The sequence below is a fragment of the Heterodontus francisci genome, chromosome 24 (genome assembly GCF_036365525.1).
Source record: "Heterodontus francisci isolate sHetFra1 chromosome 24, sHetFra1.hap1, whole genome shotgun sequence".
In the NCBI taxonomy this organism is placed as follows: domain Eukaryota; kingdom Metazoa; phylum Chordata; class Chondrichthyes; order Heterodontiformes; family Heterodontidae; genus Heterodontus; species Heterodontus francisci.
The window spans coordinates 59,090,006-59,116,822 of NC_090394.1; the positions used below are offsets into that span (position 1 = coordinate 59,090,006).

At 40.8% G+C, this 26,817-nt stretch overlaps 1 protein-coding gene and 1 long non-coding RNA gene across 7 annotated transcripts in view; one reads left to right on the plus strand and one right to left on the minus strand.

The window, feature by feature from the left end:
- Positions 1-26,817, plus strand: part of LOC137383435 (bromodomain-containing protein 8-like) — a 115,695-nt gene that overhangs the window by 68,340 nt on the left and 20,538 nt on the right. For 4 of the 6 annotated variants that reach the window (XM_068056303.1, XM_068056301.1, XM_068056305.1 and 1 more), the window contains exons 21-25: positions 10,970-11,296; positions 15,202-15,295; positions 17,908-17,954; positions 18,055-18,212; positions 20,802-20,891. In XM_068056303.1, coding sequence (XP_067912404.1) covers positions 10,970-11,296; positions 15,202-15,295; positions 17,908-17,954; positions 18,055-18,212; positions 20,802-20,891 — 716 coding nt within the window. The remainder of the gene's footprint in view (positions 1-10,969; positions 11,297-15,201; positions 15,296-17,907; positions 17,955-18,054; positions 18,213-20,801; positions 20,892-26,817) is intronic. The other 2 variants (XM_068056304.1, XM_068056307.1) reach the window with 2 other exon arrangements.
- LOC137383438 (uncharacterized) overlaps positions 17,768-26,817 on the minus strand; it is a 33,799-nt gene continuing 24,749 nt past the window's right edge. Inside the window, exon 3 of the long non-coding RNA XR_010977407.1 lies at positions 17,768-18,210. This is a non-coding gene — a long non-coding RNA (uncharacterized lncRNA). The remainder of the gene's footprint in view (positions 18,211-26,817) is intronic.

Genomic DNA, 26,817 nt, shown 5'->3' on the forward strand with positions numbered 1-26,817 from the left:
AGCAGATTCATTAATAATCAGGATCTTCATGGGGGTCATAATTTAAGATATAGGACTAACTGCAAACGCGACATGAAATCCCGTGATATTGATCACAAGTCGTGGGAGTCAGTTGCCAGCGTTCGCCAGAGCTGGCGGGCAGCCATAAAGACGGGGCTAAAATGTGGCGAGTCGAAGACACTTAGTAGTTGGCAGGAAAAAAGACAGAGGCACAAGGGGAGAGCCAACTGTGCAACAGCCCCGACAAACAAATTTCTCTGCAGCACCTGTGGAAGAGCCTGTCACTCTAGAATTAGCCTTTATAGCCACTCCAGGCGCTGCTTCACAAACCACTGACCACCTCCAGGCGCGTATCCATTGTCTCTCGAGATAAGGAGGCCAAAGAAAAATAGGACTAACTTGAATTTTTTTGAACCAACACATCCTCTACCTATGGCTTAGTGAGTTTATCCTGTGAAGGTCACAGGTTCCATCTCAATTCTTCTGAATTTGCTGATTTCGGCAAGGCGCAGCAATAGTGCTGATATAATTGGCTTCAGTGCCCCTCGGGTTAGGAAGGAAAAATGTCCTAGGTTCAATTCAGGTAAGTTTTATTTTACCCTGCGACACCTGTAGCTGCTGGTTGAGTATTGGTTCAGGGTGTGACGATCCCTGCTTAGAATAGGCTACTGACATTCCCCGTGATTCACAAGTAAATAATAGCCACTTGGATGAGCCCTCAGAAAGCAGCTTTATTCCTGCCAGGAGTAAATGGGGGTAAAAATTTGTTCATGTAGCACCGCTTCAAGCAGCATTACGTATTTGACTTCCCACCGGCAGACTGTGCCATGGGCCACTACCTGCACAATATTCCTTGTTGATATCATTGAAGAAAGCTGCATGGACCTCGCAAGTAACTCCCATGGTGCTGTCTGCCCCTGGAGAATTGACAAAAGTCTGCGTAATGCCTCTTGAAACGGTGCTACGTGAACAAATTTTTCTCCCAGTGTGCTCGAGGGAAAATATATTTCAGGTACTCTGCTCAGATGAGATGCTTTGTGTTCAGATTTTTAGGAGAGTAGATCTAATTAAAATGATTATAGAACAACATCTGTCAAGGGACTTTTGGAAGGGAGTTTAAATATATTTGAGCAGGGGAAGGCGGAATTAAAACAAAATGTTGTATTTAAATTTAATTTTATTTCCCTCTTGGAATTTCAATACGTGTTTGTTAAAGTTAGCTCACTGCTGTATTGCACTGAGTCAGGCAGCCAGGAAGAAAGGATTGGGTAGTTAATTTAAGTCTGCAGTTTTATATGATCATTTGCCCATTATTTTAGTGGAGGTGTTAACACTTTCAAAATAAGCTACAGAAGCCAATAAAACTAGAGGGATTTGAATCAAACATGTGTTCATCTTATATGTTACAAGATGATTTCAGAATAAAGTGATTATACTGTAGGCCCCCCAATAGTCAGAGGGAATTGGAGGAGCATATATGTAGGGAAATCACAGATAGGTGTAGGAATTATAGGGTTGTAATAGTAGGTGATTTTAACTTCCCTAATATTGACTGGGACTGCCTTAATGCTAAGGGATCAAATGGGGAAGAATTTGTTAAGTGTGTCCAGGATAGTTTTCTGAAGCAGTATGTGGATGGCCCTACTAGAGAAGGGGCTACACTCGACCTCATCTTAGGAAATGAGGCTGGGCAGGTGGTTGATGTGTCAGTGGTGGAGCACTTTGGAACCAGTGACCATAACTGTATTAGCTTCAAGATAGTTATGGAAAAGGATAGGTCCTCAGGTTGAAGTCCTAAATTGGGGGAAGGCTAATTTCGATGGCATCAGACAGGAACTCTCAAAAGTTGAATGGGAGAGGCTGTTTACAGGTAAAGGGACGTCTGGCAAGTGGGAGGCTTTTAAAAGTGAGATAGGAAGAGTTCAGGGCCGGCATGTTCCTGTTAGATGGAAGGGCAAGGCTGGCAAGTTTAGGGAACCTTGGTTAATGAGGGATATTGAGGGTTTGGTCAGGACAAACAAGGAGGCATATGTCAGGTATAGGCAGCTGGGATCAAGCGAGTCCCTCGAGGAGTATAGGGGATGTAGGACTACACTTAAGGAAATTAGAGGGCGAAAAGGGGCCATGAGATTTCCCTGGCAGATAAGATAAAGGAGAATCCTAAAAGATTCTATAAGTATATTAAGAGTAAAAGGGTATCTAGAGAGCGAGTAGGTCCCCTTATGGATCAGTGTGATAATCTATGTGTGGAGCCACGGGAAATGGGTGAGGTCTTAAATGAATACTTCTTGTCTGTATTTACTGTGGAGAAGGTCATGGAAGCTAGTGAGTTCAAGGGAGGGAACAGCGATATCCTGAAGCATATCAACATTACAAAGGAGGTGGTGTTGGATGTTTTGAAGCGCATTAAGGTGGATAAATCCCCAGGGCCTGACTAGGTGTATCCTAGGATGCTATGGGAAGCAAGGGAGGAGATTGCTGGGGCCCTGGCAGAGATTTTTGTATCATCGTTAGCCACGGGTGAGGTACCGGAAGACTGGAGGAGAGCTAATGTTGTGCCTTTATTTAAGAAGGGCAGCAGGGATAAGCCAGGGAACTACAGGCCGATGAACCTTACATCAGTGGTGGGGAAGTTATTGGAAGGGATTCTGAGAGACAGGATTTATATGCATTTGGAAAGGCATGGTCTGATTAGGGATAGTCAGCATGGCTTTGTGCGTGGGAAATCTTGTCTCACGAATTTGATTGAGTTTTTCGAGGAGCTGACCAAGAGGATTGACTGGGGCAGAGCGATGGATGTTGTCTACATGGACTTTAGCCAGGCCTTTGACAAAGTCCCGCATGGTAGGCTGGTCCAGAAGGTTCGAACACATGGGATCCAGGGTGAGCTAGCCAATTGGATACAAAATTGGCTTGGTGATAGGAGGCAGAGGGTGGTAGTGGAGGGTTGTTTTTCAGATTGGAGGCCGGTGACCAGTGATGTGCCGCAGGGATCGGTGTTGGGGCCCTCTGTTGTTTGTCATATATATTAATGACTTGGATGTGAATGTAGGGGACATGATTAGTAAGTTTGCAGATGACGCCAAAATTGGTGGTACAGTGGACAGTGAAGAAGGTTGTCTAAGGTTACAACAGTTTATAGATAAACTGGGAAAGTGGGCAAGGGATTGGCAAATGGAATTTAATGCAGACAAGTGCAAAGTAATGCATTTTGGGAAGTTAAACCAGGGCAGGACATATACAGTGAATGGCAGAGCCCTGGGGAGTGTTGTTGAGCAGAGAGACCTTGGGGGTGCAAATACATAGTTCCCTGAAAGTGACAACACAGGTAGACAGGGTGGTGAAGAAGGTGTATGGCATGCTTGCCTTCATCGGCCGAGGCATTGAGTACAAGAGTTGGGACGTCATGTTACAGTTGTACATAACGTTGCTTAGGTGGCATTTGGAGTACTGTGTGAAGTTCTGGTCACCACACTACAGGAAAGATGCGATTAAGCTAGAGAGGGTGCAGAAAAGATTCACAAGGATGTTGCCTGGTTTGGAGGGCTTAAGTTATAAAGAGAGATTGGATAGGCTGCGTCTGTTTTCCCTGGAGCGAAGGAGGCTGAGAGGGGACATGATAGAGGTATATAAAATTATGAGAGGCATAGATCGGGTAGATAGCCAGAGTCTGTTTCCCATGGTCGGAGTGACTAAAACTAGAGGGCATAGATTTAAGTTGAGAGGGAGGAGGTTTAAAGGGGATCAAAGGGGTAAATGTTTCACACAAAGAATAGTGGGTATCTGGAATGAGCTGCCTGAGGAGGTGGTGAGGCAGGAACAGTAGCAATGTTTAAGAGGCATCTGGACAGGTACTTGAATAAGCAAGGCATAGAGGAATTAATGCAGGCAGGTGGGATTAGTATAGATGGGCATTATGGTAGGCATGGACGCGGTGGGCCAAAGGGCCCGTTTCTGTGCTGTATGACTCTGAAATAAATTAACCTCATACGTGAAGGTGGTTTTAAATCATCAGATGCTCATGATAGAAGCCAGCTACATTGTTTAGGGAATACTTGGGACTTTGAGGAAATCTGTCCTTAAGTATTAGTGAGAATTTCAATTTTACAGCCACTCTCACAAGATAAAGGTGTCAGTCCTTTGAAAGATCTTTAAATCAATTTCAATGCTCTCTACCCCATAATGACATCTGACTGTTCAAAAGCTTCTCACTCACTAATTCAAATATTGCTTTCCTAATAGTTCATAAAAATGGCAAATAGAATTAGATTCAGTAGCCCCATTTTATGATTAACCTCCAGCTGTCTTAAAATCCAAGTATGAGTCATATTGTTATGTATTGTCTTGTGTTTCAAAATACAGGGACCTGGCTTAAACAGTGTGACTTATATTCCTAGATTTTTCCAGCCATTCTCCAGAATGTTCCACATTTTCCGAATGTATTTGTGACTGTATTTCAATCCCACACAATAAACCCATCTTTACAATTAATGACCCGTGCTTATCTGCAGAATAAATGTTTCAATGAAGCGGGCGATCAAATTTAGTTATTACTAATATGAGTATTATGTACAATCACATAGTTCCCTTTTTCTAGATTTTTAACTGTCAGTGATTAAATGTCAAATAAAAACTTTGGGTTCCAACATAATTTTTATTAAGTGCATAGAACACAACTCTTACATTTAGTTCCTAAAACTAATTCATTTTTATCATTTCGTCTACACAGAAGTTTCAGTGGGTATTTTCCTCTTACCAGGTTGCAGCAGTTAACTACTTTGGAGAGGTTTTTTGTCATCAGCTGATGATGTCACAATGCTGGCTGAAATACATGGAAATCTAGGAGTTTTGTGTGTTATGAATTTACTTTTATTTCAGCGATTGCATGTTGGTAATTTAACACACAAACTTCTACTTTATACAATCACTGGTTTAAAAACATGCTTTTTTTTTAAATTTAAATGAAATTTATTTTTAAAAGCTGTCCTGTGTTGACATTTCTAGTTTCCCCATGTATTTCAGCCAGCAACAGCAAGCGCTGTGACATCAGCTGATGACAAAATACTGTTAACGATCTCCGCAAAGCAGTTAATTGCTGCTACCAGGTAAGTGGAATGCATTCAGTTTGAATTTTTTTTTCAAATGAAGATGGAATGTATTGGTGCTAGGCATTAGAAACTACAGGAATGTTTTGCATTTTAAGAATGTTGCTCCCTTATGTGATGTCAGATCTTCAACCACCGTCCCTCAATATTTTTTGTGTATCCTGCTCAACCTGTTAAATACCCTGTAACTATCAGGATTGTCTGCCTTGTATTAATATATTTAAATATGGTCTTCATTTCCATTGTTCTTCACAAAACTATTACCCAATTACTGCATGAAGTTTTGTTCTACAAATATATTTTTGTCTTCATTTATAAATGCAGCATACCTTTTTAGTTCTGTGCACTATGTATTGCAAAAAAAGCTTGATGGAAACTTTTTGGACCAATTAAGTTTTTGTTTGACAATTTTTCTTTTACCAATGCATGTGCAGTCTGCCTCATAAAATGGGGTGTTCTGAAATGAACAAAAACTTCTGTGGCTATAAATGCTTAATGATTCCCCAATAGGCAGTAAAAGAGAGTAATTGTTTTTTCCATTAGGATGGTGGTACAAGAGGACGTCGCTGTGCCATTGAAGCAGATATGAAAATGAAAAAATAACCATCTCCGATAGGATCATGTGAAATGTTCAACACTGTGTGTAAAGACCATTGAAGCTATACTGTCTTCATCAGCATTGATGAGAATTAATTTTATTGTACAGCCTTGTTTCTAGTGTACAGTTTTTGTTCTGAGAACAATGTATGTGCTTAATAAAATTACTTTGACAACCTGAATCGCTTCAGAGAATTTACATTACAATAAATTTCAGTTAATGTCCATGAAAGCTAGGACAATTATCACTTAACAGCTTAACTAGCACTAGTAGGTATGCTGGTCTTGAAGAATTCAGTATTTCTGTTTGTGTACAATGTATGGCATCATCTTTGAGTGTGCAATGCTTACGCATTTTATGTTTCATATATGTTTTTGGTTACCAGAGCAGTTTTTCAAATATAAGGTTTTTTGGTGAATTGCCTCCTCAGTGATCTTTTCTTTAGGTAAGTATCTGTCAGTTTTATATAATATGTATGAACATATGAAACTTTGAACTGGTCTGAACATACCTCAGCCCTGTCTTGCGACTTGGGACAATCTTAAGGTAACTTAAATAAATAGTTAATTTCATGAGAGCACAGATGAGATGCAACAGCACCTGTTTTGATAAAGTAACAGCCTTTTCTCTTCTAAGTTTGCAAGTAAAGGGACAATTACAGAATACTTGATTAATTTTTCAAAAGGTTGCCACAAAGTAGCTCAAATATGAATTCACATAGAGACCAAGTGGTGTAGCCTATTTAGCACAGTTAGATTAAGCTGGGTCCTCTCTGGTATAAAGATCCAACTTAAACTGAGAAGCTGTGGTGCACAATACTAAGTTGCATATAATACTGTTTAAATTTGATAATCTGAGGGGGGTGGTTGGTGTTTCAAATTGGCGCAGCAGTAAATACATTTCTGAAATTGGGATCAAGGCACATTGTTCAAGAACAGTTAAGGGATCTTCATTCTGCTGTCATTAGCTAATGTGAGTGTTTTTGATGACACCAGGTGCCAAAAGTGGCTAAGTGTTTATATATTGAACATCTATGTCACTCACCTTGAACACAAAATCATACCACCTTCCCCCACCACCCCTCACGTAATGTTATTTTCACTGCATTGTAGACTTGCTTCACCTTGTCTATCATACAGATTCCAGTAGAAGGAAATTTAAATAAAAGTAAAGGGGGAAATGTTTTGCAAATACAAACACTTTTTTTTGTCTTTTTCAACGTGAGTGCAGGAATTAGAAGTTAAATCCATTGGATATCATTTTATCAGCATCCTGCAGCTTTATCTAAAATCTTGAACTGTTATTAAATATTTTTAAGTGTAGCACAGCAACTACAATTCTTATAACTGACATGCTTATTGTCAGATGCGACAGCTGGTGATTTAACATAATAGATAATGTAAATAAATGCAACATATTTTGTATTCCCTGCTATACCCTTTTGTTATATTGCTTTTCATGTATTGTTTATATAGGTTACATCCTGAAGCTTGACTTGAGAATAACACTTCTCCTCCTCCCTATATCCTGTTGAAAAGTTTGTGCTTACTGAATGTTAGTGCCAGCCATGGTTGGTAACACACTCATCTCTGAAACAGGAGGTTGTGGTTTCAAGTGCCACTCCAGCGACTTGAGCACATAATCCTGGATGACGCTCCAGTCCAGTACTGATGGAGTGCTACACTGTTGGTGTGTGCCATTTTTTGGATGAGACGTTAAGCCAACTCCCTGTGTGTTCCTTCAGGTGGACGTAAAAGATGATATGGCACTATTTTGAAGAAGAGCAGAGGATTTCTGCCTGGTCCCCTGTCCAATATCTGTCATTGACCAACATCACTTAAACAGATAATTTGGTCATTATCACAAAGGGAGCTTGCTTTGTGCAAGTTGGCTGTTGCGTTTCCTACATTACAACAGTGGCTAAATTATAAATGTATTTCATTGGCTGTAAGTCACTTTGGGAAATCCTGAGTTTGTAAAAGCTATAAATGCAATCTCTCTCTCTCTCCCTTCCCCTCCCTCTCTATCCCTCCCTCTCCCCCTTTTTTTCTCTCTCTCTCCTTCCCCCCCCCCCCCCCCCTCGCTCTTTCCCCCCCCCCCATTCAACTTTATATTCGTCAGAATATTTAGATGAGGCTCTAACTTTCCATACCAGTACAGTGCACACTAAACACTGCTTATAGCCTCATTGATTTGGAGTTCAAGATTTTGGACACATTTGGGTTCCAATATCAGAGAGAACGATCTTGAGTAATGCCACAAATCAGAGTACTCTTATCACTCCCAGTACTGGTGATTAAGTGACTAATCTTGATGACAAGTCAGGGCAAACCATTGGAAAATCTTAAATTCTTGAACTGTCATCCTTGTCTTCCTGGATACATTGTAGCTGCTGGATTCCCATTAAAATGGGTGTTAAGTTCTGAGGTATTTCACAGTGTTGCTGTTCCTTCTTGGCTTCTACTGGTTTCTTCCATGCCATAACAATTGCACAGAGTAATTCTTCTATGGCTGCCAATGAACTCCCTGCATATAGGAGTCTTGCACTATTTTCTTCTCCTTCAATTTTGTAGACAGGTCTTATAGCTGATGAATGTTATTCTGAAATTTGTGGATTATATCAATCTACATGTCTCAGCTGGATCCCCAATGCACTTGATGCCAATGGTTCCCCCTTCCTGTCTCTAGGCATACTTAAAAAAAGCAAGAGGTCATACTACTTGACAAAGCTGATTTTGATTTCCCTGCTGATGAGTATTGAGGTCAGTTTGTCACCTCAGTTAAGGGGTTGGATGAAATGGTTGCAGAACTGGATATTTCGGGTCCTTTGTTATCAGAACCTGACCACACTCCTTTGACTAATTCAGCACCAAGATTACTAAGGCATAAGATGGTTTGATTGCACCTACCCCATGAAGGAATGTTTGATATTTCATAATGATCTGTGTTGTACCACTTTTCATGTTATAGTAACTATTTTAATGTAGCAGTTTCCTTGTTCCATAAAAGAATTCAACTTCTCATTTTAAAACAAAGGAATTATCAAATGTAATTTTAAATTGAATTCAATGATGAAACATGGTTACTTCTCTTACAATTAATTTTTCAGGATTCTGCTTGGAATAGGCACTGTAAAACTTCAAACATTGGCATTTCCTAGGTTCTTGGTTCCTAATGCATTCATTGCACAAAAGAGGGCCCAGACAAATGACAATTCACCACCCAAAATAGTTCAATTTTATAGAGTTAACTTATTGTACTCTGCAGAAAGTATTTTCTTCTCTTGTATCAAATATAGCTGTGTTCCAAATACAGGCCAACAATGGGAAATTGCTCATACTAAGCAAATTTCTGTTCTTCCTCAAAAGAAATTCATACTTTTGGATTTATGGGACAGGAAGGTACACTCTTGAGGATCCCCAATGTGATGATTTTATATAAATTTACTGTTGGTCAGTTTTGGCCATCTGTGGCACAAATAAAGTTCCAAGTTTGAAGAATATACTTTTCTATAGAGTAACATCAGCAAAGATAGTCTCTAAGATTAGTTAAGTTGACTCACTTGTGTTCCTGCACGGGACCTGGCATTCCACAACTGAATTGTATACTGAATTGGAAGAAATATTAAATTACTTAAGATTTGATGTGAATACCTTAAGATATCCCTTGGACTAGCCTCATTACCATTCCCTCCTTTTGTTCCCTATTCTGATGGAAAATGGAACATAGATTCTGTTAAGTGAAAGTTTGAATAATGTATTCATACTATGTAGACTACACCAAGAACATGAAATGGTCAAGAATGTTATGAATATTTTTTCACTTTCAAGCAATAAAACACTTATCAAGGATAGCTTAATGGCTTTTTAAGTGCACTCATAATCTAGCAAGGAGTGAATTAGAAAATCTCAAGTATCCGTTCACTTGCATGGTAGCTGCTTTGTGAGACCTTCATAAAGGTTGCTCTTAAATATTTGTAAAACTTAAGGGGCTATGCTCATGTTTACTAAACATTTATTGTCAAGATTTAGTGACAAAAAGATCTGTAATTTGCAAAAGAAACTTGAGGCAGAAAACTGCATCATATGCACTCAACTTTTTGCCTTGTTAACAAATGAAAAGCAAAGTAGATTATCTATCTCAGTTGTTTTTTCCTCATTCTTTGGATAATGTTAGCCATTAATTATCAAATCCTACCCAAATGTATATACCAAATCATACTTCCTCTACTTAATGTTGTGGGAGCCAGTGCTTCCATGATTTTAAGTAATTACCATGTCCTTTCAAAGTTTTGAAAGTGATTTGAATTATGTTAAATGGCCCTAACTGGGTGGAAGAGTGGAGGGAGTGGTCCAATAACTTAGTTATAAACAATGTGAGAAAGAGAAAGCCTTTTATGAATATGTAACAATATTTCAAAAAAACTTAATTTTCCTTTAATGGTAGATATTTTAACTACATGTAAAAGTTAACCAAAAAAATCAACAAAAAAGCCATTAGAGTAAGTGAACTGTTCAAAGTATGTAACCTATCCTTGTCTCGAATTTAGCTAAATATTAGCTAAGTATGTTACATACTTTCTTGGATGCTTTCTAAAATATAAACTTACTTTAGTTTAGTTTGATAGAAATGAATCATGCACCATATTACACAGCAATTGGCAGTGTAATCTGAACTGTAAACATAGTAAAATGTTTTTTTTGATGTACACATCATCCTTTTCTGGAACCTAAGCACAGAGAAAGTCTGCCGGTTGAAAATAATTTGGGCAATCTTGGCCAGATTCCTAGTGGATGTATTCCACAGCACAAAACTATATATAATTTGGCAGTCAGTCATTCAGAAGCCACAGGAGTAGCTAGTGGGGGAAATGTCATAGTGATGTGGTAGGGAGTAAGGTGTGCTAAGACATTCAGTTTGAGAAGAAGGAGCCCTACTCTGCAGCTGACTCTATTCCTTATCTGGGAAAGCGCGATGTTGACACTAGAAGCATGAATTGGGAAGGTTTCGATTGCTTATCACCACAAACCCTTGTATTAAGGTGTGAAAACATTCAACAATGAAAATTGACCTAAGAGAAACTTGCAGATTGTTATTCAGAGATCAGAAGTGAATATAATGGTTTCTTTGCAGAAAACTATTTTAGGTTTTCATTTTCAGTTCAATTAAATTCATTTCTCAGGTATTCATGAAAGTAAAATTGATTATTACTGTGGATTTCAGTCCCTTTTAATTTACTGCATTTAGCACATACTTTATTTCATAGGCTGTGGAGGTGGAGGCTGAAATTGCTAGTGATGAGGAACAAGAAAATGAAATACACAAAGAAATTCTGCAACAGACCCTGCAAATGGAATCTAAATGCAAGGAAAAAAAAGAATTGGATGGACCAATAGTTGAGGCCAGAAGGAATAATGACATTAAAAATGTCCTGCCAGAAAAAACTGAGGCAAAGGAAGTGCATCTGGAACAGGCAAATTCAGGACAGGAGGAGGCTGAACACACAAGGCATTGTGAAAATGCAGAGCATTCCAAAGAACAGGTGGAAGCAAGGAAAAAGAATTCAGAGAAAAAATATTTAAATCTAACTAAGGTACGATATGAATGTTGAAAAATGATGACATATTTGTATTTGAAAGGAATAAGTCACTTGATTTTTCTCTGGTACTTTGTGTGCTTATTTACGACTAATATGTTATTGCGATAAAATGGGCGGCGCAGTGGTTAGCACCGCAGCCTCACAGCTCCAGGGACTCGGGTTCGATTCTGGGTACTGCCTGTGTGGAGTTTGCAAGTTCTCCCTGTGTCTGCGTGGGTTTTCGCCGGGTGCTCCGGTTTCCTCCCACAGCCAAAAGACTTGCAGGTTGATAGGTAAATTGGCCGTTGTAAATTGCCCCTAGTGTAGGGAGGTGATAGGGAATATGGGATTACTGTAGGGTTAGTATAAACTATCCTGAGTGGTGTGAAACAGGGCTGTGTTCTCGCACCCACACTTTTTGGGATTTTCTTCTCCCTGCTGCTTTCACATGTGTTCAAATCCTCTGAAGAAGGAATTTTCCTCCACACAAGATCAAGGGGCAGGTTGTTCAACCTTACCCGTCTAAGAGCGAAGTCCAAAGTACGGAAAGTCCTCATCAGAGAACTCCTCTTTGCTGACGATGCTGCTTTAACATCTCACACTGAAGAGTGCCTGCAGAGTCTCATCGACAGGTTTGCGGCTGCCTGCAATGAATTTGGCCTAACCATCAGCCTCAAGAAAACGAACATCATGGGGCAGGACGTCAGAAATGCTCCATCCATCAATATTGGCGACCACGCTCTGGAAGTGGTTCAAGAGTTCACCTACCTAGGCTCAACTATCACCAGTAACCTGTCTCTAGATGCAGAAATCAACAAGCGCATGGGTAAGGCTTCCACTGCTATGTCCAGACTGGCCAAGAGAGTGTGGGAAAATGGTGCACTGACACGGAACACAAAAGTCCGAGTGTATCAGGCCTGTGTCCTCAGTACCTTGCTCTACGGCAGCGAGGCCTGGACAACGTATGCCAGCCAAGAGCGACGTCTCAATTCATTCCATCTTCGCTGCCTTCGGAGAATACTTGGCATCAGGTGGCAGGACTATATCTCCAACACAGAAGTCCTTGAAGCGGCCAACACCCCCAGCTTATACACACTACTGAGTCAGCGGCGCTTGAGATGGCTTGGCCACGTGAGCCGCATGGAAGATGGCAGGATCCCCAAAGACACATTGTACAGCGAGCTCGCCACTGGTATCAGACCCACCGGCCGTCCATGTCTCCGCTATAAAGACGTCTGCAAACGCGACATGAAATCGTGTGACATTGATCACAAGTCTTGGGAGTCAGTTGCCAGCATTCGCCAGAGCTGGCGGGCAGCCATAAAGACGGGGCTAAATTGTGGCGAGTCGAAGAGACTTAGTAGTTGACAGGAAAAAAGACAAAGGCGCAAGGGGAGAGCCAACTGTGCAACAGCCCCGACAAACAAATTTCTCTGCAGCACCTGTGGAAGAGCCTGTCACTCCAGAATTGGCCTTTATAGCCACTCCAGGCGCTGCTTCACAAACCACTGACCACCTCCAGGCGCGTATCCATTGTCTCTCGAGATAAGGAGGCCCAAAAGAAAAAGAAAGAAGAGTATAAATGGGTGGTTGTTGGTCGGCACAGACTCGGTGGGCTGAAGAGCCTGTTTCAGTGCTGTGTCTCTAAATAAAATAAATAAATAAAATGATAGTGCCTGTGAGGGATAAATGTAGATCTTTTCCATAAATTAGATTACACATTCTTTGTTGCACCAACGGATTTGCCTCAAAATGAAGGTTTATCACCTACAATTCCATTTTTTTTTTGCTCTTGGGAAGTGGTGATGAGACACCTTCTTGAACCGCAACAGTTCATGTGGTTTATGTACACCTGCAGTGTTGTTCAGGAGGGAATTCTGGGATTTTGACCCAATGACAGTGAAGGAACAACGGTTTGTTTCCAAGTCAGAATGGTGTGTGACTTGGAGGGGAACTTAATAGAATCATAGAAATTTACAGCACAGAAGAAAGCCATTCAGCCCGAGTCCACGCCGGCCAACAAGTAGCCATCCAGCCTAAGCCCATGTCAGGGTCATCGAATAATCATTAACAAACCTTGGCTATGGATCCAACCATTACCAGGATACTTGCTACTTCATCAGTTATCAACATCCTGGGGGTTACCATGTACCAGAAACTGAACTGGAGTAGCCATATAAATACCGTGGCGACAAGAGCAGGTCAGAGCCTAGGAATCCTGAGGTGAGTAACTCACCTGACTCCCCAAAGCCTGTCCACCATCTACAAAGCACAAGTCAGGAGTGTGATGGAATACTCTCCACTTGCCTGAATGGATGCAGCTCCAACAACACTCAAGAAGCTCAACACCATCCAGGACAAAGCAACCCACTTGATCAGCACCCCATCTACAAACATTCACTCCCTCCACCACCGTGCACAGTGGCAGCAGTGTGTATCATAAACAAGATGCACTGCAGCAATGCACCAAGGCTCCTTAGCACCTTCCAAACCTGCCACCTCTACCACCTAGAAGGACAAGAGCAGTAGATGCATGGGAACACCATCACTGCAAGTTCCACTCCAAGCCACACACCATCTTGGAACTATATCGCCATTCATTCACTATCACTGGGTCAAAATTCTGGAACTCCCTTCCTAACAGCACTGTGGTTGTACCTATCCCACGTGGACTGCAGCGGTTCAAGGAGGTGGCTCACCACTACCTTCTCAAGGGCAATTAAGGATGGGCAATAAATCCAGCGATGCCCACATCCCACAAACAAATAAAAAAAAAAGTGCCTGATATTCAGTACTGGCATAGTGTATTTTGATTGAGTTAGAATTTGTGTTAGTAAAATTGAGAAAGTGTGATGCTGGTGAATGGGGAGGAGGGGAGAGAAGAATTGGAGATGGAAATTCTGGGCAGATGGGCACTTTCAGCAATCAAAAAATCAACTAGGCAGGTTCATTTTTAAAATATCTGATGTGAGCTTATGAAAACTGATAAATTATGCTGTGGTTACCGTTGCAACAAAGGGTTCAACGATAACTTCCCATGATTCAAGCTCGAGTAGTATATTCAACAATAAGTTTTAATATATATTGACTCTGCAGTATTCTCACACAACTTGACAAGTAAGTAATGCAACCTGATTCTCGGAGTGAACATTTCCAGTACTCCAGGCTCCCTGCTTGGTTGTGGACTTCCTACCATCCTGAGATTTCTGACTTTCTCAGTGGGGATAACTCTATCTTTACTACATTAAGCAGTTTGACAACAGTTATTTACTGCTCTAACTCTCTGCATTTAGGGAAGTGGAATATGTCCCAAGGAGCAGAAAAGTGTGCAGTCCATATCAAGCAAACAAAACCGTACCTGAATGGATTTCTCAGTATATTGGCTTTAAAGACACCCTTAAGCATGGTGCTTGGTTTCTGCACATGTCAGACATCTGCCTGATAAAAATTAAATTAAAATGTAATCATTTAGTTTAGAGACACAGCACTGAAACAGGCCCTTCGGCCCACCGAGTCTGTGCCGACCATCAACCACCCATTTATACTAATCCTACACTAATTCCATATTCCTACCACATCCCCACCTGTCCTTATATTTCCCTACCACCTACCTACACTAGGGGCAATTTATAATGGCCAATTTACCTACCAACCTGCAAGTCTTTTGGCTTGTGGGAGGAAACCGGAGAAAACCCACGCAGACACAGGGAGAACTTGCAAACTCCACACAGGCAGTACCCAGAATTGAACCCGGGTCGCTGGAGCTGTGAGGCTGCAGTGCTAACCACTGCACCACTGTGCATTTCAGTTACTTATTTAAAAATTTGTGCTATATTTGCATACGCGATCAAAACAATTTATGTGTAGCAAACGCTGTTTTAGTTAATGATGCCATGGCATTCCATTTGTTGTTTCTCTAGTGCTTGAATAGTGGCTGCAATTATCTTGCACTTTATACAAGGACTGAGCCACTTGCAGAAGCAGAGCATGACATTATGGGGAATGAACAAATAGGTGAGTGACTGCTGTAAGTCTCATACAATATTTTTCTTTCTACAATGCATATTTTTAAAATAATAGAAATTAATCTAATCCATCATCTTTATTTGTGTCCTTGACCTTCATACCCTTTTCTACTCTTAGCAGAGCTTGCTCAATAGCAGTATTACTATCAGCCTTCCTAAACCTCTCATTTGAGAATGAGACAGTCTACTGAATATATAGATTTTCTTTTAATTCAGTAATCATTGATTATCTAAATGTCATGATTAATATTGATGCTTTGGGATTTCCCTTTACCACAGTCCAAATATCTAGCCTCCCATGCCACAAGCTGCCTTTATCAGAACCTCTCACCCACACTGCAGTACTGTGATTTGAAGCATAAATATGTACCTTTATGCACGCTGAGATATGAACATGTCCTTCAATGCATATGAAATGTTGATATAATTACTATGTTAATTGAAAACTGCAACTGTTTCTTAAGCAATTAAGCAATATGTCACTCTCACTGCTGTGTTTTGGTATCTGCAAAAGCAACTGACAGCAATTGGCGCCAACATAAGTGCCAATATAAATGTTGTACAGTCTTTGGTTGAGAATGGGATAAAAAGTTATAGAGATAGGTAGAAACTCAAATCATGAAATACTCTTCAATTTTCTGTGTCATTGTAACTAGAGGTGGTTATCTGGTGGGCTGTCAGCCAAAGTTGAATTGCGATGATATGGGGATCGATAGAAGTTCTGAAGTATCACTCTGCTACTTTGGTGCTTTAGAACTTTACTTCGAGACTAAATGGACAAGAGCAGAGTTCACAATGTTCTAAGCTGTACATAATATGTGAAAGGAACTTGAATGGTTATTGTTCATTGCATGCTTTTTTGTATTTAATTTAAAGTCAATTTAAAAGAAGCACTATGGGCATCTGAGACATATGGTGATTTTTCAAACTGTCCTTTGTCTAAGACCTAAGTTAGCTGTAAAGATTCCAAGTGAAGTATATTTGAGAAATCGCATTCCAGTTTCTAATGGCCGGAATTTTGCGCCACCCCAGCGAGCCGGATGGTGGTGGGGGGTGTGGATGGCGTAAAATGTAGCAGGAGGCCTCCCGACCCGCTCCCACCCCCGCCCCACTTTACATACAGTGTGCGGGGTGACAAACGGGCCGGCCACCCCAAGCCAATTAAGGCCCTTAAGTGGCCAATTAACGGCCACTTAAGGGCCTTCTCCCACCTCCACGCAGATTTTACGCGTGGTAAGCGGGCATCCTGGAGCAGGGAAAGACCGCCCAGTAAAAGCTGGCGGCCTCTCAGCACCCTGTGGATGGGCCCTGACAATCGGGCACATGGTGCCAGATTTGAGGGCTGCCCCCGCTTCCCCAACCACCCCCACTAACCAAGATGTCCCCCCCCTTCCCCCCCCCCCCCCCCCCCCCCCAAACGACCACCCTTGCCTCGCCGGGGCCCGACCGATTACCCCCGGCAAGGCAACCAAAACTCACCTTGGATCCCAGCTCCCAGGCATCCTCTTTGGTCGGCTGGGCTGCAGTTCCAGCAGTGGTCACAGCTCCCGGTGGTGCTGCCGGCCCGCTGATTGGCCGGCAGCTCAATGAGGTGGGGCTTCTTCCCTCAAGCGAGTGGAAGTCCCGCCTCGGAACAGTTAATGCCTGGGGACCCGTAAAATGCGGGATGGATCCCCAGGCGAGGCGGAAGCGGGTTCGGCACCGACTTTTACATCGGTGGCCAGCTCCCGTCCGCCCAATGTAAAATTCAGCCCAATGAGTCTGGCTCACACAGTACAAAAAAATGCTCAGAATTTGACACTGGTACAAAACCAGTAGTCCCGGTCTATGCAGCAATAGGCATGCCTGGTGCGAAAAGAAAATACCATAGTACTGAAGGAATGCTTATGTGCCATGGAGTTAAGTCACAGCTGAGTTGATGGAACTTTATTCTGCGTCAAAATATTATACGTGATATTGATTGCCCAAAGTGGGCAAGTATTCTATTTCTAACACTGATATCCATCACCCTTAAGGGACACAAACCCTGCCCTTTGCTGTTGTTCTGATGAACAAAACTTGAGGATTTGATTTTTGCAACAAATATTGGAATACCAGAGTTATAAAAACACTGACTAGATCAAGGTTTATAATTTTTAAAGCCTTTTTTCTTTCCGGGGGAAAGAGGAGACCCTTTTCTCTTGAAAACACTGATTATTTCTGAGGCATGCTTGTGCAGGATACCTCAGTTAAATGGCCTTCCTTATGTGTGAGACTAGACAGTGAGTGCAGCAGGCTGTTCAGTGATGGATGGCATCAGCAAGCCTTGTCCTCTTCTCCTGTGATATTTAAATATGAGATTTTCCAGCATAAGTCAATGTATCAGGAGTCATCAGGAGTAGGAACTCTCGCTGATTTTCCCCCCCCTCCCTAACCCATAGGTGCCGAGCCAATTATACTGTTCTTTCTGTACTCAGTATAAACTGGGAATTGAACCTGAGCTTAATGCAATCAGTTGTCAGGGGAGCAGGGTGATTTTTAAAAATGTACTTGGACCAGAATATATTCAATTTAAGGGTGTTAACAAAGTTAGTTAAATTCATTATTATGTTCATATTTCAGAACTGTCTAGAGTAGAATACAACACAATGAAAGAAAGTCTACTGGAGGTATGATCGCAACTTAAATTTTAGAAAAAAGGACGTTGAGAAGTTTATCACTGATGCAAGAAGTCCTGGTTTAATATTTGCTGTGACTTTTTGACTTGAGTTTCAGGAGGATACTACTAGCGAAGAAGAGTTTTGTGCTGTTGACCTTTCAGAATTTGGCATAGAGCTGTCTGTCTCTGAGAGTGATGTTAGCTTCAGTTCCCAGCAATTCTTAGTTTTGGATGAGTCAGCAGCTAGCAGTCACACATCTTCCCAGCTGTAAGTGACCAAAAAATAGGTATTAGAAATGTGGTACTAAGTCTTATAGAATCAATCATGTCCTGCTTAACTGTAAAACACGCGTGAAATATCAATAAGAAATGTTATACAAGGGTTTCTGATTCTTCATGGTACTACTTGAAAATTTGTAAAACAACCTCATAAATTAATCTGCACAGAACTGACTAGACATCACCACGCCTTAAATGAAAAAAGCAATGATGATATGCTTGGAGCGCTCGCATGTAGGAGAAATATTGGGATACTTAGCTCTATACTTTTTGTATGCCCTCAAACATGAACATTCTGAAAAGAGTATCTTGCAATAATACCTGAAATAGTGGACTGATGCACTTAAATTCATCTACCAGCTCCCAAATAAAACAGTGTCTCAGAGCATTTACCAAGGCATTGAAATAGATACTAAGCAGGAGAAGGGATGACATTTTTGGTGGATGGAGGGGGGAGGTAGTAAGAGAAGAGAGACATAAGGCACAATCAAAGAGATAGGTTTACATGAGGCTTTTGAAAACAGAAAGGAAGGTAGCAAGGTGATTGAAGGAGAGAGGTCCAAAGGACAGGGTTTTTGACAGAGGAGAGAAAGCAGAGATAAGCAATAATTTGGAGTCAGAAGAGTAGAAGATGTAAGTAGGAACTTATATCTGGAGGAAATTGTTAGGTATGTTGCAGCAGAACATGGCGGTCACTTGAAGACAGGAATGGGGATTTTAAAAAATGACGGAGAAAAGCTCAGCTCTTAAGGGTACAGGAGGTGAGTGGGTACAGTACTGGACTTCCAACCCAAAGATTATAAATTCAAATTGCACAATGACCTATTGTGAAATTGAACTTAACCAGTTCTATCATTTGTATGCTGGCAACAGAAAAAAATTACACCGATCACTGCACTGGTGTTGTAAAAACACAACTGATTCACAAATGACCTTCGGTATGAGACAGATCACCACTAGCCAAGCTGGCCTACATATGTCTTTTGTCACACACTACATGATTAATTTAGTACCCTCCAGGCAATGAGGGATGGGCAATAAATAATGCCTTAACAGTGTGCCCCACATCTCAAGAACAAATAAAAGAAAATTACTGATTTTGTGACCCATGATAAAGAAAGTTATATTAATGCATAATGACTCAAATCCCCTTCTCTATTAAAGAATTGTTCTTGCTGGTGCTGGATGCAAGGTTGATATTCCAGATGACCAAAATAATTGAGAGAAGAGGAATATTATGAACATAGGAAATAGGAGCAGGTGTAGGCCATTCAGCCTGTTGAGCCTGCTCCGCCATTCAAACAGATCATGTCTGATCATCTATCTCTATGCCATTTTTCCCCACTATCCCCATATGCCTTGATGTCATTAGTATCCAGAAATTTATCGATTTCTGTCTTGAACATGCTCAATGTTGAGCTTCCACTGCCCTCAGGAGTAGAGAATTCCAAAGATCCACCACCTTCTGAATAAAGAAATTCCTCCCCATCTCAGTATTAATAGATGAGGGCCATTTTGAAAGTTTGGAACAGTGAGCAGAAAGAAATATGAGAAGAAAACTAATTACAATTCCAACTTATTGACCAGGAATATTGTTGGTGGGAGGTGGCTAGTACCTGCATGTACAACCATAAAAAGAATGCAAATAGTTAGTACTCAATTCTTTTGATATTGAAACAAAAGCAAAAGATGTTGGAAACACTCAGGAGGTCTGGCAGAACTTGTAGAGAGAATGAACAAATTGATGTTTCAGCTATGGACTCTTTTTATTGGAACTCAGCAATTTCTGTTTGTTTCAGATTTCCAGCTTCTGCAGTTTTTTGGGTTTTTTCTGATATTGTACATGTATTCATTGTATCTACTGAAACATACAATTGAAATACATGCCCTGCATTATCTTGTTTTTTAAGTTCTTAATATTATGAAGAAAAGCAAAAAGATGGTAGAGTGATGGCACATTGAATGGGATATGTTTTCATTTTTGTGACTCACTGTATTGCTGACTTGATGACTCAGCTATGAGGGATGCAGAGTGCAGGCCAGGCTTTTCCTATGAGGAGAATTGAATTTCATAGATAAATACATTAATATGCTGCTCTCATGCACCTCTTCATGCTTAACTCGAGTAGAGATCTGCTTACCTGTCATCTTAGCTGCAGTTGGTGCAAATCATGGGAAGATGAATGAAAATGAAAGAAAATAACTTGGGGTAATGTCCACATAAAGGACATTGCAGCTTTGGTTTGGATCTGTGATTTTCAAGGTAGCAACTTTGCAATCTCAGATTGGGTCCCTGGTTGGGAAGGTGGAGGGATGGAAAGGTCAAGACAAAGCAAGTCAAAAGATATTGACAGGAGGGAGCACACATGAAAAAGTTGACGGTGAGGAAATTCAGATTGGCAAGGTCTGCACAAAAATTTACAGCAGCTTTGGCAGATCCATGGGATATGAAGCACTTAAGGGAGAAAATCTGTTGAAATGGATGAAACATCTCCGATAAGACATAATGCCAGGTATGCCCATTTACATTGTATTGAATGTTTTTCCAGTATAGTTACCATTCTAGTCTGTTCATCAGATCTACAAGTACCGACCAGGATCAGATTTCAGCTCAGAGGAATTGGAAAAGGACAGTGCTGCTCATGTGGAAGGAGATAGCCAGCCACAGGTCAGAATCAGATACAAAACGGAAAAATAATACATCAGAGTATGTTACACCTTAACCTCATAAGAATATGATCATTGGGATGTAGATTTTTTTCATCACCCTGATGGTAGACATGAAACATTACATGAAAAAGGACTTTAGAATAATATAGTAATGGTGTTATAATAAACTTCCAATAAGATTTTGAGAGTAATAGAAGAAACACTGCAATTGAGAAGTTTTCAATGAATGTGGACACATTTGATTTAAAATAGAATGTCGTTCAGGAAGACATTTTAAAATTATTGCAAAATAATAGTAACAGGGCAATTGGCCAAATTACATTATAAATTAGAAACTTTCTACAGGGACATGAGATGATAAATTTTGAGATTTCCCATCCAGCCTATACTGTGCTGGTCAGGCATGCCGCTCATAGGATCGGGCTTGGAGGTCTGAGCAGCCAATTCACAGCACAGTGTTTCACAATACAAAACTTTTAAGTTCTGTTCTCCATTGTGAGCCTCATTATGCCTGTTAATCCCTCAATGTTTATATCACCTTGCTTCAAACCACTTCATGATCACCCTCTGCCCTTGCAAAAAAATTATTTCCCATTTCCCTTGCCAATACCTTCTCCAACTCCCAACTTCATCTCCTCTAGCCTTCCACTCGCCTTGATACATCTACAGTATGTAGATGCTCAATAACTCTGTCTCTCTACCTTCAATGCTTTTATCGCTTCCAAATCCCTTACAAATTGCTATCACTGCCAAACCCTTCAGTGGAGGACTTCAGATTAGAGAGGTCAACAACAACAATAACAGCTTGTATTTATATAGTACCTTTAATATAATAAGACATCCCAAGGCATTTCATGGGAGCGTTATAAAGCAAAATTTGACACCGAGCCACATAAGGCGATATTAGGGCAGATGGCCAAAAGCATGGTCAAAGAGGTAGGTTTTAAGGAGGAAAGGGAGGAAGAGAGATTTATATAATTGCTTGTTCCTCACACCGCTTGGGCGGCACAGTGGCGCAGTGGTTAGCACCGCAGCCTCACAGCTCCAGCGACCCGGGTTCAATTCTGGGTACTGCCTGTGTGGAGTTTGCAAGTTCTCCCTGTGTCTGCGTGGGTTTCCTCCGGGTGCTCCGGTTTCCTCCCACATGCCAAAAGACTTGCAGGTTGATAGGTTAATTGGCCATTATAAATTGCCCCTAGTATAGGTAGGTGGTAGGGAAATATAGGGACAGGTGGGGATGTGGTAGGAATATGGAATTAGTGTAGGATTAGTATAAATGGGTGGTTGATGGTTGGCACAGACTCGGTGGGCCGAAGGGCCTGTTTCAGTGCTGTATCTCTAAACTAAAAAAAACTAAAAAACTACAGTGAAAAACATGCATGATTTTTGAGTGTTGTACTGCTCTGGTCCACTTCCAGGCCTACAATGACAGATGAGGGACCACTTTATAAAATGCTAGTTCCCCTAACAGCAGAGGAGATCTCCCAGTGTCCTGGCAAACATTTATCCTTCAACTACAAGTAAAAACAGATGATCTGGTCATTTATTTCACTGCTGTTTGTTGGAATTTAGGAACTCGAGCCATTCAGCCCCTTGAGCCTGTTCCACTATTCAGTTAGATGGTGTCTGATCTGCACCTCAACTCCATTTAGCTACCTTTAATCCATAATACCTCTACCTTAAAAAATGGCTATTTCAATCTTGAAAATTTCAACTGACCCTGCATCCACAGCCCTTTGGGGGAGAGAATTCAACATTTTCACGTCCTTTGTTTGAAAGTGCTTCCTGGTTTCACTGCTGAATGGTCTCGCGGTAATTTTAAGATTGTGACCCTTGTTCTGGATTCCCCCACAAAAGAAAATAGCATCTCTGTGTCTGTTCTATTGGATGATTTTATAAATGGATCACTCCTCAATCTTTTAATCTCAAGGGACTACAAGCCATGTTTATGTAACCTGTCCTCATAATTCAGCTCTATCAGCCCTGGTATTATTCTGGTGAATATGTACTGTATCCTCTCAAAGGCCAATATATCCTTTCTGAGATGTGGTGCTCAAAATTGTACTCCTGATGGAGTCTGACCAAGGCTCTGTAAAACTGAAGCATAACTTTTTCCCCTTCGTATTCCAACCCCTTTGAGATAAAAGCCAACATTCTGTTAGTCTCTTTGATCTCTTTTGTATCTAATGAGAGGGAGGAACTGAAGGAAATTAGAATCAGTTTTTTTTTTAAAGTGCTAGGGAAATTAATGGGGTTAAAGGCTGACAAATCCCCAGGGCCTGATAATCTACATCCCAGAGTACGAAAGGAAGTAGCCTTGGAAAGCATAAATGAGATTGGGCAAAGTCAGCAGGGGTTTATGAAAGGGAAATCATGCTTAACAAATCTACTGGAGTTTGTTGAGGATGTTACCAGTAGAATAGATGAGGGAAAACCAGTGGATGTGGTGTATTTGGATTTTCAGAAAGCTTTTGATAAGGTCCCACTTAAGAGGTTAGTGCGCAAAATTAAAGCACATGGGATTTGGGGGTAATATACTGGCATGGATTGAGAATTGGTTGACAGACAGGAAACAGAGAGTAGGAATAAACGGGTCTTTTTCCGGGTGGCAGGCAGTGACTAGTGGGGTACCACAGGGATCTGTGTTTGAGCCCCAGCTATTCACTATATATTATTGACTTGGGTGAGGGAACTAAATGCAACATTTCCAAGTTTGCAGACGACACAAAGCTGGGGGGGAAAGTGAGCTGTGAGGAGGATGCAAAGAGGCTCCAATGTGATTTGGACAAATTGGGTGAGTGGGCAAATGCATTGCAGATGCAGTATAACGTGGATAAATGTGAGGTTATCCATTTTGGTTGTAAAAACAGAAAGGCAGATTATTATCTGAATGGTGATAGATTGGGAAAGGGGGAGGTGCATTGTGACCTGGGTGTCCTTGTACACTAGTTGCTGAAAGCAAGCATTCAGGTGCAGCAAGCAATTAGGAAGGCGAATGGTATGTTGGCCTTCATTGCAAGAGGATTTGAGTACAGGAGTAAGGATGTCTTACTGCAGTTGTACGGGGCCTTGGTGAGACCACATAATGGAGTATTGTATGCAGTTTTGGTCTCCTTATCCGAGGAGGGATGTTCTTGCCATGGAGGGAGTGCAAAGAAGATTTACTAGGCTGATTCCTGGGATGGCATGATTGACGTATGAAGAGAGATTGCGTCAAATAGGCCTATATTCATTCGAGTTTAGAAGAATCAGTGGGGATCTCATAGAAACTTATAAAATTGTAACAGGGCTAGACAGGCTAGATGCAGGGATGATGTTCCCAATGGCTGGGAATTCCAGAACCAGGGGTCACAGTCTCAGGGTATAGGGTATGCTATTTAGAACCAAAATGAGGAGAAATTTCTTCACACAGAGGGTGGTGAACCTGTGGAATTCTGTACTGCAGAAGACAGTGGAGGCCAAGTCATTAAATATATTCAAGAAGGAGATCGATATATTAATGCCAAATGGATCAAGGGATATGGAGAATAAGCGGGAACAGGGTACTGAATTAGATGATCAACCATGAGCTTTTTTGAATGGCGGAGCAGGCCCGAAGGGCCGATTGGCCTACTCTTGTTCCTATTTTCTATGTTTCCTGTCCACTAGTTTCTGGTGATTTGTGTACCTGCATACCCACATTCCTTTGGTCTGCGACAGTTTCGAGTTTCTTGTGATTGAGAAAATATTCTGATGGTCTTTTTTGGATCACCTTACACTTCCCTTCATTGAACTCCATTTGTCACAGTTTTGACCACTCACTTTATTCGTGTTCTTTTGTAACTTACTGCTCTCATCTCATCTCATCTCTCAACTTACCATGCCTCCGAACTTAATGTCATTTACAAACTCGGAAATACAACTCTTTATTCCTTCATCCGATTAATTGATATAAATGGGGAAAAGCTGATAGTCCAGTACAGAACCCTGGAGGAAACCACTAGTCACACTTTGTCAATCAGCGTACATTCGTTTTATTTCTACTCTTTGGATTCCTAACTTACTCAGACCTGACTTGCCCTTCACAAATCTTTGCCGACTCTCTGATTAGCTTGTACTTGTTCAAGTGCTTGTTCGCTTTGACCCTGACAAAAGATTCCAGGAACATCCCCACAAAATCACATTAAAGTTGGTTTCTCACTCCCTCCTGTTTTAAGCAATGGAATGACATTTGCAATTTTCCAATCAAATGCACAATTCCCCAATGTAGAGAAGTTTGGAAAATTCTGACTAATGTACCTGCAATTTCCCCACTTGTTCCTTTTAATACTTTTAGGTACTGGAGATTAGTCTATCTTGAGTCCCATTATTTTCTCCATTAGCTTTTATTTTACTTAAATTCACTAAGTTCCTCACTATGGCTTATTTTTAGGTTCCCATCTACCACTCATGTTTACCTTCCTCCACTCTGAAAACAGATACAAAGTATTCATATTTCCTTACTATCCATTATTGTGTCCCTTACAACTGTTTTTAATGAGCCCACATTCATGCATATCACTCTTTCTCTTAATATCTTTATAGAAGCTTTTACTATTACCTTTGCTATCTCATGCCAATTTTTGTTCATACTTCCTTTTTGCACCTCCTATTACTTTTTTTTGTATTCCTTTGTTTTTTTTTATAGCTCTCCCAGTATTCAGATTTCCACTTTTTTGGCATTCGTGTAAGCCTTTTCTTTTTGCTTGATACTCCATTAAGTTGTTTAACTGCACATTTGGAGCCTTTGCCTTTTAAGGGTATGTAGTAGTTTTGTATTGTAGCAAATACTTACTTGAATTTTTCCTATTGTAGGTTCACCCATTAACAGCTCAGGCAAGTTTAATGTCAATTAATTTTGCATCCCTTTGAAGTTTTCCGTACTTAAATTTAAAATCTTGGTTAGTGATTCTTGCTTCTCACTGTCAACCTGATATCAAATTGAGTCATATTGTGGTCACTATTGACAAGATATTCCCTTAACAGATTGTTAACTCTCTGGTTCGTTACTCATCATTAAATCTAGTATGGTCTTAATGCTTGTCAGTTCTAAAACGTATTGCTCCAAAACAATGTCTCAAATGCATTCCAGAAACTCATTGCCTTCACTGTTTGAGCTATCCTGCTTCTCCCATTATAACCATATTGTTTCTGCTAGATGCTTCCCTGATCTCTCTATTTATGCATCTCCTCACTACATCACTACTGTTAGGAGGTCTGTAGACAAAGTCATGTATGCTTTACAGTTTCTTAATTCTACCCATACCGTTTCTGTTGCCTGTTCAGTGGTACTGATGCCCTTCTTTCTACTGCTGTAATTGTGCCTTTTATCAATATTGCTGCTGCTCCTGCTTCCCAGTTTCCCTGTCCTTTCTGAAGATCCAACAGCTTAGGATATTAGGCTCCCAATCATACCCAGCTTGTAGCCAGGTCTATACAATGGCTATTACGTCATATGCTTCAAACTGAATTGTGCTTTAACTCATGTTTACTATTTATGCTATGTACATCCATATACATAATTCTTAATTGGGTAATTGTCCCTACTCATCCATATTCCCTGATGATGTATTTCTCATACTTATTTACTGATCACACTTCTGGTTGCTGATGCTCCATACATTGCTGTACAGGCAATTTAATATTTTTATTTTTCATTACTACTTCATTTTTAACAGATATTTTATTATTGCTACCAATGTTTCTGTTCCTGCATTATATCCTTCCCACCTTTTGCACTTTGGCATTTGCTTTTATCCCCTCTTTCCCCTTTTTTGTTATCCTTTTGAGAAGAACTTTATGGGTCCTGCAAGAGCAGCTTTGGTGGCGTGTGGGGTGATTTAATTAGATGTGAGTTGTTTTTTCGGGATTTCCAACGCCATTTTTTTTTCGCAATTAAGTCAGCG